This window comes from Pundamilia nyererei, unplaced genomic scaffold (genome assembly GCF_000239375.1).
Source record: "Pundamilia nyererei isolate P.nyererei 1_Seehausen unplaced genomic scaffold, PunNye1.0 scaffold00151, whole genome shotgun sequence".
NCBI lineage: Eukaryota > Metazoa > Chordata > Actinopteri > Cichliformes > Cichlidae > Pundamilia > Pundamilia nyererei.
The window spans coordinates 448416-467633 of NW_005187552.1; the positions used below are offsets into that span (position 1 = coordinate 448416).

Below are 19218 nucleotides of genomic sequence, written 5' to 3' on the forward strand. Positions count from 1 at the left end.
GTAATTTTTTTAAACATACACATTAAAAAAAATGGAATTAAAAACTCTTCAAAGACAGGTGTTGTTTTACCATGTTATATTTTAATTTCTGCAGAGACAAAAATGACAAGCAATTTATTTACACAAACCTGTACAAAAGCAAATTAAATTATGTAAAATATCTCATAAATAGAAGTGGACTTGCGTTCAATACACTTTGCCATGTTCAGCTAAGCTGCGTGCATAGTGACTCATATTAAACGATGATAAATTTGTTCCTTGATTTCTATATCAACATCCAAGTCGCAGGACAAATAGTAATGGTTAATATTACAAATCTCATTACACATTGTGAATGCTATACGTATAGAACAGAGCACAGACTGAACACATACCTCAGGTAGCAACAAAGAGAATTTCAACATAAATCCCACCTGCTATTGTCCAGATTTTTGTACCACTACCCCAAATAAAAACAGTCTATCACCACTCAAAGATTATATGGTGTTGACTGCGCTTCTGCTTTCATTTCTGCTTCTTTTTCAGACACTTGCTCTACAGAGACTTTGTTTTCATTTTATCTGATCTCGAAATGCAAGGCATCACCTTGCAACACCATAGCAAACCCTGTACCGTGCTTAGTTGTAGGACAGGGTTTCATCATCTGCTGATATGCATACACTGTAAATCTTTCTGTACGAGTGTTGTGTTGCATGGCACATCCTGAGGTGTGTGTTCTGTCAGCCACTCTACCTTGCAGCTTTTTCCCTCCACACTTCCATTCCTAGTAAACCGTCACATTAGCATTTTTATCTCTAGGCTCCCTCAACTCTGAGCAGTCAAATGTCTCCAAGCATTTTTTTAAAATTTCTTTTTCCTGCTCTCTATCCTGCTAAGCTTCTAAAATCAGTCCTAGAGCTTGTTTCATGCACAAAGAAGGTTACTTGACCTCGGATGTCACACATGTACATGAGTGGAACACGACAAAAAAATCCATTATATCGTTATTATTTCTACCAACAAGCAACTTTTGAATGTACCCGCACTCATTCGGTAATGCACTAAGCTAGGAATGGATATTTCAACAAGGTAATTGAACCCAAAGAGCAATAGCCATTTGACTATTAGACCTACAGGCTCACTGACATTTGACTGGTCGTCCTTCAACAAGCCTTTGACATCATGGGATTTCATCTAAGATATGCAAATGTATTTCAGTCCTTAAATGCCACCCCATCTATTTTTGTGTTGCATGTCAACGTAATTGTTTATGCACCATTCCAAACCAACATTTAATCATACCGATTGGTATAAAAAGGCACAATTGCATATTTGCATTCACTCTAGTTTTTTGTTTTTTTTTGTATGTTTCTTTTTTTCCCTTTTTTTTCTTTTTTTTCAGAAGCACTCTAAATATACAAAGTGGCACCAGGTAAAGAAAAAACACATAGTATACTGATGATCATTTTCACGGCTTTTGACTGTTATTGTGAAACAATATCTGTGAGTTTAAAAAAAATCAAATAAAAAAGGAGTATTTTTTAAAAAAAGCAATCAAAAGCTTCAGGTAAAAAGTTGATGAAAAAGAAAACATATGAAAGATATGGGTTTTTGTTGTAGCACGAGGTGAAACAATAATGAAAATTAAGCATGAAAAATGTATGGAGGGGGTAAAATAAATCCACAGCATAGTCCAAATTGATGTACTAAGTTGTCCTACGTAACTCGTGTTTTTAGGTATAACAAAAGCAAAAACGATGAATTTCTGTGTTTACAGGGATAACATTTTTTTTGTACATTTTGTTTTACAGTTTTTTTTCTTCTTCCTTCTCAGTAAGTGAAGTAAGTTCCCATTAAACGTGCAGTAAAAAGTAAGTATTCATGTATACAGTTGATAAGTATAGGAGCACTTTCTTTCAAACAACGAGTAGTACTTACAGACTATAGATTACCGGAAATGCAAGAAAAAGCATCTCCGGTCAAACCAAAGGGGTTTTGCTAACATACAAAAAGTTCCATTGCATCTTTTGCTTTATTACAGTCATGAGATTTTGCACCTCTGTAGCTGCAAAGAAAAAAAAAGTCACTGGAGACAGGGAGGCACAACATCTCAACATTGTTATGTGTCTGTTTAACTGGTCATAAAGCATAAGCTCTGTGGGTGTAATGGATGTTTTGTTGAGACATCACATTCTTATCGTTCAAACTCAAACCTTCATTTTTAAAAAAAAAGAATAGTTCTTCGTGTACTTACAGCAAAGTTCTCTCTGTTTTGTGTCTGCGTGTTATAAAAGAAAAAGAAAAAAGGGAATGCTTCGTATTACTTACGAAGCTTTTGGTTTTAACTGTAACACCAAATTTTTCAGCCTGTAATCCAAAACCCTTCAGGAATCTGCTCATTCAGAAGTTGCGTTTTGATTGTTCTCCATTGAGCTGATTCTTACATTCATGCACAAAGAGCCTTCGCTGTGTACTAAGGGAAGCGGCATGTACTACTGGTAGAACAGGTCTTAGACAACCACTTGTGGGTTAATGTCACCTCGAAGGCTTGAGAAGAAGAGAAAGAGAAGTTGATGCTTGTTGGTCACATGTGCATTATGATATTTATTGCTCAGTCCTATCACACAACAACAACAACAACAAAAAAGAAAATAACAGTTTTTAGAAAAAGCTGTACTTGCAGCTGTTTTTAGGACCAACTAGGCCATGTATATGCTTCCCCCCTCCCCCCAGCCTATTATTGGTGTACATCTACAGTGGCCTATACAAACACACTATATACTGCATATCTGGCCTGTACACACATACAGTTTCCATTGAACCTTGACAATTTTAATCTCATGCCACACACTGTGCTTACCCAGGATTTTCAATGAGTCAGTATAGCAGTGCCAGCGGCCTCAGTTAAATGAATCTGCCTTTTCTGTATGTGTGTGTCTGCATGTGTGTGTTTGAGAAAAACAGGGTAAGTATCACAACTTGGTATAAATACTAGCATCCCACTAAGGTGATCCGAAATGTACAATTGTGGACACACATGCTGCTCTAGCCAATGCGGTTGTAGACGATGGCTGTAAGATCTTGCATTTATTAGGAAGGTTCGGGTCTCAATCTCGCCAATCAAAGACAAAGAACGAGAGACTGAGGAAAGGTAGCGAGACAAAAGGGAATGAGAGCGGTTAGCGCTGTTGCTATGAGCTGATGTTTATGTACAACGAGTGACTCCTGTAGAGAGCGTGCACACTGGTAGTTTAGAGTCAGTCACTGAAAGTTTGTCAGTCTATCAGTAGGGTTGTAGTCAAACCATGGGGGTTACTGCAGCAAACTGCATTGGCTCCCATTTCCATCCACGAATTCCCACATCGGGAGAGGAACGAGTATTTAAAGCTTAGTCTTTCCCCTCCTTATAAGATTCGAAAGCGGTTGACTTTTGGTCTGCAACGTTTATCACAAACAGTAAAGATGACAGAATCCGTGGTCCGTGTTACACCATGAGACCATGAATTTGTCCAGTATATTACTTCAGCCACAAAACATCATGTCCAGACACTGTTCTTTGAAATTTTTAAAAAAAGGGCATATCCATACACACTGTAAAGTCAAAATAGTCTACATGTACAGCTTTGTTTCTAGAAAAAACACAAACAGAAAAAAACGACGTGGGCTCTTTTGTATAGCGTCAACTTCAGGGAATGGGGCCCTTAATGAGAACAGGGGTTAATGCATGCATGCACTGTATATGTAAAATGAGCTGATTACTGTACAGACTGACTGTCAGGCAGCAGACTGTGTCCTAAGAGCCCGACTCGCCAGTAGAACAACCTCAGAGAGAGTTGAATCAGTGCCCTCAGCAGTTCTTCCTCCTCCTCCTTTCGTCCAGTTAATGGCCAAAATTAGCACTTTAAAAAAACGGTGACTATGTTTATATATCCACAGGGATTTTTCATTAAGAAGCTGTCGCAAAAAAGTCTTTGGAGAAAGTGTGGCTAAAAGCTTCTAAAGCTGTAATGGTGGTGGGTAAGCAGCTATGCTTATTGTTGTGTTTGAATGCCACACGTTGTGACACACGAGGAGCTCTTCCAGCTCACAGATACACCTCCCGTCGCGTCAGAGTACCACATGTTGTGGGCTTGTACTCCCCAGTAGGTGCAAGGGGGATCTCCTCGGTGGGGTGGCCCAGCACCTCCTCCCCGGCTCCTGGCGAGCCATAGGGAGGCGAGCCGAAGGCCTCATAGGAGGAGGAGGAGGAGGCCATCTTCTTGTTGAGCAGGTTGCGATTGCGGTCACCCATCATGTGAGCAGCGGTGGGGTCTCCGTTGGCCATGGCGGCCATGGCGAGGGTCTCTTGGCTGCCGGGCTGCTCGGCGCTGCTGCTGCCGCTGCCGTTGCCGCTCATGAAAGTAGAAAGCTTTGGTTGTTGGGGGGTGGTGGTTGACTTGGATGGCCGTCGCTCGGGCGACGTGCGCACAGGCATCCAGCAGGAGTCCGAGTGGCCATACTCGTCACATTCCCGGGTGCACTTGCCAGTCATGGCTACGTCAGGCAAGGGCCGGGAGTCTAGAAGAAGCAGAAGAGAAAACCAAAAGTAAGTGACGCTGCTTGTTTTGCTAAAGTGGGCTATTTAATGATAAAACTAACGATGGTAATGACACACTCTCCTACCACTAAGTGTTTGTTTGTGGTATGTGTTACATGATTGGGCTGTCATGAATTCCTTCATTCGATGCGTGAATCTGTAACTTTTCCCTAATGAGGTCATCAACGCATCTGAATGTTAATGAAGAAGGTAGAAAACAATAGAAACTGGTCACGATGGTTGCCAGGCACCCACTTCCACAGCTAATCTGAGTTCCAATTTTTCATCCCTAGTGAGTCCAATAAGGCTTTTACAGAGAGAGGTTGTTCTCGTTTTCATGCAGAACCCATACCACATGATAGAAAAAAAGTAAAACCAAAAAAAAACAGAGAAGACTCCACTGGTACGACAACAGCCCCAAACAAAAAAAAAAAACTGTGGCGTGAATCAGAGTTGAAATAATGTCATGCTTCAAAACGCGCTTGTGCTGAGAGGGGAAGGGAGGAGAGGGGAAGGGAGGAGAGGGGACCAGTGATGAAGATAGAAGAGAAGAGGTCAGTTTACAATTTCGGTGTGTTTAAAGATACAAAATTAAGCCTGCTCTGTGTGGGAGTGTGCTTGTGTGTGTCTCTAATAATCGTGCGGCTGAGGATTTTTGGGAGAAGAGAGCACCGACAAGAGCCTGTTTTCTTATTTTGGTGATTGGCAGACGGCAATCATGCTCTGATCTAAGTAGCTTAATAGCTTTGCGTGGCTCAAGCACTCTGATATCCTCTTAAATTCCGTAATAGGAGTCTTAACAAATTGCCTAGCAGGGCGCTGGCCTCAGATTAACCACGTCTACTGCATTATTGTAGAAAGCAAATTATGTGCTTACAGTGCTAAATCAGGACAACAGGTTGGACAGATATCCTTCTGTCAATAGCTACTGTCAGACTCTGTGAAGTATATTAACCCAAATGCAAAGCAGAGCTAATGAATTGGTTCAATATGAGACCAAAACCGTAAGGAAGGAAGAAAAGGAGGATCCCGAATGCTTAGACGCTACACAGTGCCAAAGGTAACACAAGTGCCGGTGTTATAGAGATGCTGTGTTAATGTCTTTTTATTCATGACCTGATGGAAAGTATGGAAACCCAAAAATCAAGCAAAAGCGTTGGTGAGTGCAAACCAAGCCAAGCATGCCTTTACCTTTAAGAAAAACAACAACAGAAATGAAAAATAAAAGAGTTTGGACCATGGCTTACTTTTAATGCTCTTTTTCTCCTGTAAAAGACAAAAAAAATTTGAAATCAATCGTTATGCCTTTATGTCACGCATTTTATATATATATATATATTATATGTACTGCAAGAGAAACCTTGAGCAGCCTTCAAACTGTAACTAAAAGACACGCTGACAGCGGCACAAAAAAGTTTTATGCAGAGCAGACACATGACTGAGGACAGAATGCAGCCGAGACAAGGACAGCAAAGAAAGGGGAGACAGATAACACACAAATGAGGGTCTTCTAAAGTACTGCTGATTTGGTTTTCGCCTCATCAAACAAATCACTTGTTCCACTATGAAATTTGCCTCACAGCAAAGCATCTGATAGGACTTCAAGAGTGCCATTCCTACGCTCTCGGAAGCTTATCTTTGTTAAAGATCTGTTTGCGGTCTGTTTTCATGTTGGCGTCAACTGTGTAATGCTAGTCAATATATAGACAAAGCCTCAGGGGCGTAAGCACCGCTCGGCAATAAGAAACTCAAATAACCAATAAAACAAATCTTTGGGTTATTTTTCCACGTCTGATGGCTCACAATACAAGTATTCGTGCCTAATGACTTGTAAACAGCTAAAGAAATTAGAAGAATGGCGTGGAAAATAAGTGAAATAGATGCGAGCGCAATCACAGTTAATGGCGGCTGATGTGTGATGCAAATGATAACCTTTGCTTCAGATCGGCACCATGTTTTATTCCTCCCTCCCTTCCTTCCTTTTTCCTGCCTCACAGCTATCAAGGAGATAAGTGGACACCAAGTACTGATTGTCTCGCTCATTTACACATAGGATTGAGCCATTAAGCTACCCACAATGCACAGCAGCTCTCTCGGGGCCCGTTTCGTGGCCCTGCTCCTGAATGCTCATCCAACTGGATTCTCACCTCACTCACATTCAGGCAAACTACTCCACAAAAAAAACAGAAAAACAGCAGGGCAGGGAAGACCACTCGCTACCTCCAGCTCTCGTGGGTAAGCAGTCAACCTTCAGCAGCACCGTCTCTGCCGCCCTGCGCAGTGAGATGCTGAGGTAGTTAGCCAGTGTGTTGTGGAGGCTGATTTTCTAGCTATGGTCCATTGACTCTGCAGGCTTGCTAAAAATGAAGACATTTCCGACTGAGCTAATGAATTGGGCTGCTACATCAAAGCAAAAATACTTTTTTTTCCCTTCTTCTTCTCTCTTTCTCCCTTCACGAGCGTGACCTCCCCCAGAGGTTGGACCATCAATATGAAACCATTTAAATCCATCTGTCCTTTAGCTTTGGACAAATAAGTGCGCCGGAGCCGGGTTCAGCTGAGAGTAGTTCCTCCACCTGCTGGCTGAGGCCGTGCTAAATGAAATCTAGCATCACGTTGATTGTTTATCTTACCGAGAAGAGAAAGAAACATTATTCCTTCATTTTCCCACTTATGAGCCCACGCTGGGCCGCTCGATTCCTACTCACTCGAAATCTTAAGGATGTAAATCTGAACAATGAAAGCTGAAAAATAAAATAGTGTAATTATTGCCAGTTTGTTTCAATGGAGAGGACGCGCTGTGCTGCTTTCCATACACACACACGGGGCCCTTTCAAGAGCCAATTCAGAAATGAGGTCGTATAGAATATCTTCAAAGGAAAAGCCCTTGAGCCCACACAGCAGAGTCGCTGGCTTTTTGCTACAATATTCGCAAACGTCCTCCACACCCACGCTTGCTGACCACCATACGACACAATGCAAGTGGGTCAGATCTGGCGTGTTAAAAAAGCCTACTGCGACACTGAGAGCCAAACAAGGAGGCCTCTCCATCCTGGGTCACATCCCTAGGGCTCAGACCTTTTATTTTATTGTTGTTGCTTTTTTATATGGGGAGCCAGAGCTAGAAAACTAGTGTGGATGCCCACTCTCTACATGGCTGGAAGACAAGAACTTTCAGCCGAGTGGAGGCTGGTCTGCTAATAATGGCCACGACTTACATTCGCTCAAAAGGAGGCTTCTGAAGGATGAAGGGAGGAGTGCCGATAATGACTCGGGGGATTGACAAGAGCCAGAAGAGGAACAAAAGTGCCGAGATGCCTCCGTACAAGCGACGCTCTGAGATGTCAGTGCCCCATGCTGCGCGCACATTTTTAAGGGGTATAAAAAGAAGACCTCCTTCAGCTGTGCAGGGAAAAAAGAAGCAGGCTGAAAGTGGGCCAGCGGCTGCACCAATCGTCGAGCTGCGGCTTTTCTTTAGTCAGCCACCCCTATCAGCTGACTAGCTTACACTTTGGGTATTTCAAAGAGCCTACGCTGCTTGGGTACAGTAGCGATTTGATGCGGTGTCTTTAGCGCTTGCTAAGATGTTGCAGTGGTAGTAAAAAAGAAAGAAAAAAAGAGAAAAAAAACAGAGCGCCAGACTGTCCGGGCATTTGCACACACTTTACAGATTAAAATTTGTTCTGTTTTGTTTATGTCAGAGTAGCGTATTGCGTGTTTTCACTACAGCGTGTCAGCGAGTTCATGTAATGGTCACTTTTTTTTCTGCAACAATCTCTGAGGCTTTCTCATTTCTGGCCAGCAGATTCAACGCAAAAAGCCAAAGCAAGGGATGGAGGGAAAATGAGGAAATAAAATAGAGATGATGCGCCTGCACGCATTTTTTTCTTCTTTTTCTCTTTGTATGTGTGTCTACTCTGTGTCTTTGACAGACATTGCACTTGGCTGGATAGCAGATAGGGGTCGGAGCGGAAAAAGGAGGCGAAGGGCATGAGGGAGAAGACGCAGACAGGGATGATGTAGAGAGCGAAGGACAGGCAGAAAGAGAATAAAGGAGAGTGATAGAGAGTGTGTGTTTGTGTGTGTGCTGAGTATAGCAGGGTCGGGGCATGGGAGAAGGAAAAACAGCAGACTGACTGGAGAAGACAGCATGGCTGCCTCTGGGCCGTCACAGGCCAAACACACTGCCAAAGAGAGCAGTTCAGAGGAGAAGAGAGTAGGGGAGACAAGGGGGAGATGAGGAAGAATTGAGGACATTAGCAAAGACAGGAAAGGGGGGGAGATCGCAGGAGGATAAAGAAAGGCCAGAAGAATAAAACAGAATATGTGGTCTAGTGTAAATAGTTCCTGGTATGCCACTCCATGTCTGTTCTAGCAAGCGCACATTAACTCATCAATCCAAAGCCTTAATTTAGCCCGTTTCAAGCTTCGGATTATTCCTCTAAACAATGAGGTCCTGTGTGCAGCCAGATGCGAGGCGCCACTCACCTCTCTTCTAACTCAACCTAATGTGCTTCTGTCTCACTCTCCTTTATTAAGAAGGCAAAAAAGGAAGGCTGTGACCTCCCAAATGCCATTTACGCCCGTCCACATGATTTCAATTTCTCGATTAAGACAAGAGATAAGAGAAAGATTTCAGGGCCTTGAAGAAGGTGTCTGTGTGTGAGAGCAGAGTCTAGCCTAGAAACGGACATGTGATTGCCCTGCAGCCCTGGTGAAAGGCCCTCCCTGTATCGACTTTTCTATTTTTGCAATCACGGCGCACAGTGACGACGTACGTTGCCGGGTGTCGTTGGAGCAGCTTTTGGAAACGCTCTGGTGTCTGTGAGGAAAAATGCAAAAAAAAGAAGGGGGGACAAGTGTGAAGGGGTACGAGGAGACAAGAAAAAGTGGAACAAATGAGCCCGAGTTAGGGATCAAGCATTAAAAAAAACAACAACACCAAAGAGTGCTAGCGTTCCCCCCACAGTTGCTCAGCAGTCGTCTTTCTTGTTTCCCTCTTTCTACTCGTTCGCGCCTCTAATAGGGTCCCGTTTAATTAGCTGAAAACTTGCCGACTAATTATGGCACAGAGCGAGTCTCTCCGTGTTTGGCGGTCTCACTTTTTTTTTTTTGCAGGGCCCCTGTGGCACTGCCTTGAAGCTGAGAGGTCCTCAGCATCAAAGGCAGATGGGTAGACAGCCCTAGCTGCAGATATAATCCAACCAAAGGTGGGTTAGAGAAGGAGGTTAGGGGGTAAAAGAGAGGAAATGGAGAGCAAAAAAAGAAGGAAAGAGAAGAAAGAGGGAGAAGGGTCTAAAAGGAGAAAATAAGGTGAGGGAGGAAATGTTCCTGGGAGAGAGGCGCGGCGAGAAAAAGGAATAGGTGCTAAATTATTAACGCGGCGACGGCGAGTTCAGACAGAACAATATCCACAGGAAAAAGCGATATTTGTCTTTCTCTTGCTGAGATGTTTGCCAGACAATTAAGGAGGGATGGAAGATAAGCAGCGGCGCAGGGGAAAACGAGAACAAAAAGGGAAGTCCTGGGGAGTAATGACCTTTGAGAACCCGAGACGTGGTGTGCGCCGCCGGCGGCAGCGGCATTAATTGACCGCATTAACATCAACAGCGGATACTTCTTTTTGGGTTTTTTTCTCACCCCTCTCAGTGGCATCTAACCCCCCAGTTAAAATCCTGCAAGTGGGAGGCCGCTTGGATCGAAAGAGCATAAAATAACAAATTTCCCATCCTGTAATTACCATTCTACAAATGACTATTAGTGTTATTAGTAGTGTTATTAGTACTTTTATGCAAATCAGGCACTCTTCCTGAGCCTACTTGACCCACATGTGGCCTTTTTCTTCATAACCGACATCTTTCTGCCTTAGCCGTGCTGCTCGTAGGCCGGTTGGAGGAAAGCTGTTGAATGTGGCAGCAGGTGTATTCTGCAGCTCCCTGTGCCTCTTGAAGTATTTACTACCTGGGAAGAGCAACTAAAGGAATATTCTGGAGCACCCTCTGCCTCACCACCACCAAAACCTTGCCTTGAGAGGTGCAAGACAAGCTGGAGGAAAACCTGACAGTAAGAGGGGAGAGAAAACATTCAGACATGAGCATAAAGCTCTGATCAGGTTTCGCAGTGAGCTGTGGCCTCCCTTTTCCTCATTTCCCTAGATACCTAACCTCTGCGGTTAACAGTGTCGTAAACATTTGAAAAGATATGCACACAAAGCCATCGAGAACTTATGGGAGGATCTTTTTTCTGGGTCACCGTATAGACAGGTAGAAGATATCACCGCTTTCATTTCCATTTCATGTTTGCAGCCTGCAGTCTATACGCTAACAAGCACTACAATAATGCCGCAAGTAGGCATTATGGGTATGATATGGACTGCTTTTCTCTTTCAGCAGGGTCAATACTCTTTCCGCAATAATGAATGTACTGTGGCTTGCTCCTGAGGTAATTAATTCAGGAGAGATTAACTAGCATAATTTCATTCTGGTGACGATCTCTCAGCCAATTATCAAATGCAGCCTCGCGCTCTCCCCCTACCCTCTGCACATGTTCTCCCTCCCTGGGTCTCTGCCTCTCTCGGCCCATTTGAACACTCAGCACTCAAAGCCAAAGACCCCCATAAATAAAGCGTCCCAGCCTGTCACGCTCCCTCATTCATCTTGCGATCACGCAGACTTGTGTGCAAGTGCGCATACGAGCGCAGGCTCTTTGTACAGCAGGTGGTTGTCATGTTTGGCTGGGAGCATATTCGCTCTCTCTCTCAGGTAAAAGCCACATACATAAATGTAGACACAACAAACTGTGTCATCTGTGCACTTCTGACCCAACTATCTATAAGGAGAGCGACTGCAAGATGATGTGGCGAGGAGAGGAGGCGAGTGACTCATCCACGCTCCTAATAAGACTGATGATGCTGGCTTCCTGCCATTTACACACACACACACACACACTGAAGTCTACTGAAACAACTCAAAAACGCTTCCAAGCTACGCCCAGCACACCCAGACTCTTACAACAAGGCGATTTTCTCATCGGGCTTCATATTAGCATTGCAGCACTTATAATCACCTTTACAAGCTGCGACTCAACACATTCTTATACGCAGTTTGTTTCCGCTTGAAAAACACCCAATTACGATATATAATAAAGTATTACCACCATTTTCCCCAGCATGCTACTCTGAGCTCACACAGAACACTCTGGAAGCCCCGTGTGAGGATTAGAATTAGCCGCTCTGCTATGGTGAACACATGCAGCACATGCTAGCCACCGATAAAACAACAACTCGGCAGCGCGCTCACACAGGCGCTGGCGGTTTCTTTCCCGCCGTAGCAAACTTCACAGAAGCGTTTCGGGTTATACCTAAAATGAGAAGACTAGCGTGCTACGTCACCTAACAGGGCGGACACAAGAACGCACATCGGTGTACAAAATGGCAAGAGCTCACTAGGCAGCTGCGAGAGTGTTAGCGAGGGTTTAAATAAGTTAAAAATGTGTGTTTTACTTCAGTTTTTTTTCCTTACTATTCCTATAAATTATCCCCCCTCTCTCTCTCTCTCACACACACACTCCATCCCAGCCGCCCCTTCTCTCTCTCTCTCTCTCTCTCTCTCTCTCTCTCTCTCTCTCTCCAGTCTTTAGAAAAAGAAGTGTCATTGCTTCCCCTCCACTGTTACTCTTATCGCACACTCCCAGACACACTCACACAATAGCCTGTTTTACACCATTAAATGGTTATTTGTCAAAATACAATTTCAATTAAATCCTCCCTAAAATAAAAAAAGAGAAGAAGAAAAAAGAAAACTCTGTGATTTGTGCTTTTTTTTAGTGACTGTACTATTAAAAAAAACATCTAAGTCATAGGATTTCATGGACGTACTGTAGGTCCACATGGAGAAAGAGCTACACACTATAAGCAGGCTGTTGCTCAGAAGATGGGGACATTTGAGAAAAAAAAAATCTATATAGTTCTCTGATACGGTTTAAGAAGAACACGTTTCATGTTCAGCGCACGTTCTTTAAGAGAAAGTACAATATCTTACCACGTGGCGAGGACGCGTGCACGTCAGAATTATTCATCCCGTTTGCTAGAAAGATTCCGTGTGACCCACATATCTCAGATTGTGTTCATGCATTGCGTCATCTTTATTTAAAAAAATAAACAACCCTATTTTAAATAACAAAAGACTGAAAGAAAAAAAAAAAGCCCAGATAAGTAATCTCCGCACGAAATGTCTAAAACAAAGGCTCCACTTGTAATAAGTAGTTAGCAGCAGCAGGCGAGCTAGTTAGCTTGTGAGTCAGCCAAATAACACCTACTATCTACCATTCTTGTCATCCTGTGTGTGGTAATTAGCTCTCAGCTGCTAGCACATTCTAGGCCAGAGTGAGCTGGGCATGGTGAGTCACCACCTTAATGGAAAGCTAGTGGTGGAAATGTGGAGGGTGTAATTATGCTGACCTAAAGGGACAGGCTTTCAGTTTTTCACCATGTAGGCTCATAAACAGGCAAAGTGAGCTCCACTCCGGGGCAGGAAAGGCAAATTATCTGGGGCCTGTGTTTCCCAGAGGGATTTGTTTTCGGTGTTTCAGCAGGTCCTGAAAACATGATGGACTTCTGTGTTCTACCTAAAAAAAACTCTGAAGGGAAACAGAGCTGACCAGGTTCTGCTGATTTAAGGAGGATTAAAAGTTGGCTTTCTTTCTTTTTTCCTTTTTTTGGAAAGCCGAGCCTATTAGCGAGTGCAATTCTGAGCGGGCGGTGAATACTGTGCACGTTAAACTAATAGCAGATTCAAAATCTACTTTATAACAAAGGTTAGAAAATGATGTGATAATGATCTGATTGGTTGGGACACCTGTTGCTGTGTCCCATGGGATCTTGTTGTATGTCGTTTTGGCTACTTATCCTTTCCCTCTAGTTCGACTTTTATTTTTAAGGATATGTGAATGTAGTAATGCTACAAGACATAGTCTTACACTTTAATGACCTGGGAAACCAAATAAGCGATCAGACAGATTTCGGAGAATTTCCCCCGCAGAACAGGCAGAACACCTACTGGGAAGGTTAAAAAACAAACTGCAACAAATGGCTGTGCAGAGTGCAGCCCCTGATGAAAGTGCTAAAAGGATGTGCCAGTCAGCAAATAGGTTCTCCAGCACCTCTTTAATGTATCCTTGAGTCTGACCAGGGTGCCTCTGCTGTGCAAAACCTCCCGCAGTGTTTGAGTGTTCAAGAATGAAAGCGAAAGCCTCAGTGACAGCATTAAGGCCTCATCCCAGACTATGGCAGACATCTAGTGAAAAGGTCCTAATAAGCCACTTCTGCATACTGCTTATATGTACAAAACATATCCAGATGTACCGTGCACTGACAAAAAGTCACTTATTTCAACAGAAGAGCTCAGTGGGAATGGAGAGCTTTGATTTCTTGAGTGCCTTAAACACTCTCCAGCTACTCTTGCTTGGGCTGAAGCTCACAGCGATACAGCCTGATAACGCCAAGGTGTCCTGGATTATAGACTATCTCACAGATAGGCCACAGTTTGTTCCCTTCTGGAGCAATATATTGGATTTGCTTCTGCAGTGAGGCACCGTGCTGTCGCCTGCCTTATTCGCAATCTATCTTTTGACTCGAGACTCAACTGTGGGTCAAACCACCTCCAGATTTTCACTGATGATTCCTCCATTATGGAGTGCATCCAGAGAAGAGGAGAGATGGTGGGGTTGGTTGACAGTCTGTATCTGTTGCATGTGAATATCTGTATGATACAAGAGGCAAACAAAGAGTTTTGATCAGAGATGCCAAACATGGCCCGGAGGCCACAATTGGTCCAATAAAGACAGCAATCGAGCCCCATTGAACAGCATTATTGGAAATTTTGGACTTTTAACTGTATTCTTAAAATTTTTAACACCTTATCTTTACTGATAAAGACCTCCCACTTGCCCATTCATGCTACACCAGAGTAATTAGGTGATGCATTTAAAAATAAAATAACACTGTGTAACCACTGCACACTATGCATTGCACACATGGCTACACTTTTTTTGTAATTTTACAGGTTTATTTCTTACAATTTAGGAGTCGAGCTGACAGATTTCTTTCATTAAGTACAGCACATTTTGTTATCTTGTAGAAAACACTGAATCTGCACTACTTTTTCTTATATTAAGATATCTCAAGGATTCCATGTGTAACTAGACTTCTTTAGACGGACAGAGATGGGGAGTTTCTGGCCCATTTTAGATCAAAGTGGGCTGTAATGGCCCACGATGTAAAATGAGTTTGACATCACTGGTTAAGATGAATGAGGCACAGTGACACCTGTCGTCAGCACAGCATATGTCTGTGTGATATTTTTCTTTGTGACTTTTTTTCTCATTTGAAATGTAACATATATTACCCCACGCACAGCTGGAAAGCTGCGTGTGCAGTACCCGTGTCTTCTCCCTAGAGGTTTTGCATGTTGGAGCAAATTATTCAGGAGGAAGAAGCAAAGCGTCAATCCAGGCATTTCTATCCGGTGCTTCTGCGTCACCAGCTGAGGGGAGTGTCTGTAACAGTGGCACACCACGTTTTAAACTTTCATCACCACATGTCTTTTCAGCAATAAGTGCCACAGGGAGACAACAAGGTTCTTCTTAGTCATCGCTTAAAAGTTGCTTTCCGTCCCTGCATCTCCAAATCTAGACGTGAATGCATGTGACACGTTAACATTTGGACGCGTCACAGTGGTGAACAAGAAAAGGCTCAGAGCGGAAGTGAAACTTGCTCTGGATTTAAATTACTACCGATGCCCTGCCTTCAACTCGCAAAGCACACCCCTTTTAACTGGCCAGTTTAGCAATATAGAACATAGTGCCACAGCTGGAGCCATACATAGTGTATTATTTAAAGCACCAGGGGCCCAATTTGTCACTCTGGCGGGCTCATCACAGGCGAACATCCTTTATGAAATGCACTTTTCACGCTGCCTGTCAGAGGGATCAAAGCAGCCTTGGCTGTTTCTCCCTCTTCAGATTCTCTGCTCCGATTCCCACTGACAAAATGAGTCAATTTAAACCAAATGGATCCCCTATCAAAATAAAGAGAGTGCATGAGATAGAAAGATAGCAAGAAAGACAATCATTTCACAGGCAGATGAAGTACAGACAGGTGGGCAGCCACTAGTGAACATCCACTGTCTAAGTTGTTGGATGTGGGATAGAAACGCTATCATTACAGAAGGACAAAGGCAGTTTTTTCAGCTGAACTGGGTAAATGGTCACATATATTGCATGATAGAAACAGTTTAGCCTCTCAGCTCTTTCTGTGGAAAGCCACATTGCATACACTTACATTAAAACCACTAAGGTAAATAATTAAAATTCAGCGTTCTGGCAGAAAGCCTTGTGAATGTTGAAGACCATGCACAGCCTCTCTAGGACAACGTGACACACAAATACCAAGAACACACCAAAGGTGCTGGTGTTGACCTGCACTCCAAACTATCCAATCCAAGGCTCTTATCAAGTCAAGGATCGTGAGGTATTCAAATTTACACTGTGTGCAATTTAAATTTAGAATCACCAATTAACCTTACTCCATGTCTTTGGACTGTAGGAAAAAGCCGGAGTACTCAGACAGATACGGGGGGAACACAGAAAGGTCCCACCCTCTGAAACTGCATTTGAACCCAGTCTTCTTGACGTGTAGCATTAGTGCTAACCACCATGCTAACTAATAGCTTAGCAATATCTTAAAAATACATTCTAATATAATGCAACTCTAGCATAAGCTCAGGTAACTGCAGAAATGATGTTTGAATTCTGCCACTTTTATTAGGAAACAGTTGTAAGTGAGAATAGAATGAATGTTAAATGTAAATGTGAAGCTTTAAGGACATGGAAAAACAGCCTTTTAGCTACTATTGATAGCATAGCTCATGTTGCTTAAACCAGCCATTTAAAGGGCTTTTACTTAACAGGTGTCCAACTGACAGTCTAAAGCGTCTCTTTCAAATGTTGCAAAGATAAGTGGCTAGTTCAGTGGGCATTTGGTCACGGACAAAGGTGGGGAGCACTTCAGTGAATACACAGAGCCAGTTAGATTTGAAAGCCCCTAAAAAAAGCAGGAGCAGAGTACTAACTTGACACTGATATGCAATTATTGAGAACTCCTGTTGATACTTTGTGCAAATATTACTGATTGAACCTTAAAGGGCCACTTGAGAACCGCAAATTAATGCCAGAGTTCAAAAGCCTCGCGTTCACCTCAGCATTCTGTACTTTAATAGAGTATCATATGAGCCAAAAATAAAGTGACATTAAATGACACAGAGTCCATAACATGACTTCACTATGCCTTTTCTCCTCTGCCTTTGAAGCACTGAAAACATGCTTCATTATTCACCCAGCCTGACAGGCCTCTTCTTTTCTTTTTTTTCCCCTCAACCCCCTTTTCCCCAACCACCATGCCTCCCCACCCCCTTTTTAGCAAAGCTCTCGACCAATTGATTTTTCCTCTTTCCTCTGTCTGTCTTTTTTTCCCGTCCTTGATTCTAATGCTTCTGGGTTGTGGGAAATATTTATTCACATTGATCGACGACAGAGCTGATGGGTCTTTCATGAGCGTCAGAACTCAAACTGTTTTTGTCCCACCGATGTCTCCAAATATCAATCACCAGTGGGAGAAGTGCAGGCTGGACTGCAGATTAGGGCAATAAAGCCCCAGAGGCCAGACTCATTTTCCAACAACTGAATAGAGAACAGAAAAATATACACCAAAACACCAGCCGTCTGACGAGTGATGGAGCGTTTGTGGATTCTGCGATGATTCCTGTGAGCTGTCACTCGTCAGAGACAATGTTTTAGGGGACAAATAGAACTTCTCTAAGAATGATTGAAATACCCGAAGCAAATCCATACAAGTCTGTCCTGAAGGTGCAGAATTGTTTGGGTGCTATGCATGAGGTGGTACTGGGGGCCAGAGGGAGCATTCTGAAGATAATTCCTGCATCTGCGTGGTCTCCATTAAAAATGCAGCGCCAACAGGATATTTCTGCATCAAATTTTCATACCATCAAGCAGTCTCGACAGCCCTGTCTCACACACACACACTCTGCCAAAATGATGAAATTCTTAATGCGTGTGACTCTCTCCCTCCCGCTCTTGATTTTCTTTGAGGGACACAGACCAAGTATTGTTTTATGGTTCATCGACCGTATGCCAGGTATTCTTATTCTTACCTTTTCTTCAGCCATGCTTTACCTTGGTGTTTATCGTCTCTCTTGCATGTGCACATAAAAAAACTTTGCAAATGTCTTGAGCTGCCCTTCATTTCCTTGTCTTTTGCTAGTAAAATCGGACAAAAGAGTGATTTATTGAAAAAAATACATAAATGTAAAGACAATATATGAGGCAAAAACAGAGTCTGTGCTATTCTAACCAGCTTAAAAGTCAATATTTTTTCCACCATCTTTATTCTTCGATACATGCCATAAACAACATCTAAAGTGATGATGACTGTGATGATCCCTGTGTGATCAATAATGCTGAGGTCTTGGTTCTGGGGAGGCCAATGCACGACTGATAGTAGTTTTATGTTTTTCTATCCAGGTATGCTTTTACTGCTTTAGCAGTGTGTTTGGGATCAGTGTTGAAAAATGATGCCATGGTTTTTGCCAATCAAATGCTTCATCTGTTCATAACCACATGTACCAAAATCTGATTGTATCCATGTTCATAATTCCAGCACAGCTTCTTTGACAGCCACGTGAGCCACATGTCACCGAGACCATTTCTGAGAAAGCTTTAGTAAATATTAGATGGATTAATGTAAGAGCCAGATGCATCTCTAAGCTTCTGTGTCTGGTCTTTCCTGTTTCTTAAGGACACAACTTTCAGATATGTTCATCTACTTTAGGTAGTTTTTTAGGTCTGCTATGCACTTGTCCAGTTGTCTCACATTTCTTAAGGACAGACTGCACACCATGCCAAAATATGCCAAGTTTTCAGCGAATATCTCTTTGGGAACCCCTTTGTCGGTACAAAAAGTACCATTTCATGTCTGTCAAACTGTATTATTCTTTGATTTCTTCACAGATTCAACTAAAGAAATGGGATGTTAGTAATAAGGTGCCTAAATACACAATTTAAAAGATACAATTTAAACCAGTCAGTTGTCTGCAGTCATATGTAGACACAACACTGCTTCATCCCTTGAGTTAAGTGCCCTTTTAAAGCTTGAATTATTCATAGGTTAGTGTGAGTTAGTTTAACAGACATTTTCTGAAAATGGTCACGTACACGGGACTTAAATTGAGTGAAAAAGCAGTCAATGTCTAAAGAGAAACTTTAAAAGACCAAAAAACTATCGCTTGGGGCTACAAGACTACTACAAGCAACAATTGTAGGAAAGTCTGGCTCCTTGGAAACAAAGCAGAGAAATGAGATCAGGTTGCTCAAGACTTTTGCACATAGCGATAGTACACGCACTCTTCCCCGGTGAGGTTAAATTACTATTTTCACATCATTTGTCGAACCTGTACTAGTATTAAGTGACAGCTTCTAATTCATACGTAGGGAACAATATGTGTGCTACATGTGAAATGAGCCACATATATGTAAATGTAAATAGTCGTAAACCAGTCCAATGACATAATATACAGTAACATCAGCAGCCA

The 19218-nt window shown here is 42.7% G+C and overlaps 1 protein-coding gene across 5 annotated transcripts in view; it reads right to left on the reverse strand.

The window, feature by feature from the left end:
• Positions 1 to 1552: 1552 nt before the first annotated feature.
• pcdh7b (protocadherin 7b) overlaps positions 1553 to 19218 on the reverse strand; it is a 116593-nt gene continuing 98927 nt past the window's right edge. For 2 of the 5 annotated variants that reach the window (XM_005744912.1, XM_013913788.1), the window contains exons 3-4: positions 5803 to 5821; positions 4478 to 4536 (exon numbers count right to left, since the gene is read on the reverse strand). In XM_005744912.1, the coding sequence (XP_005744969.1) occupies positions 5805 to 5821 (17 nt within the window). In that variant the 3' untranslated portion in view covers positions 4478 to 4536; positions 5803 to 5804. Of the gene's footprint in view, positions 4537 to 5802; positions 5822 to 19218 lie in introns of all 5 variants that reach the window. The other 3 variants (XM_005744909.1, XM_005744908.1, XM_005744911.1) reach the window with 2 other exon arrangements.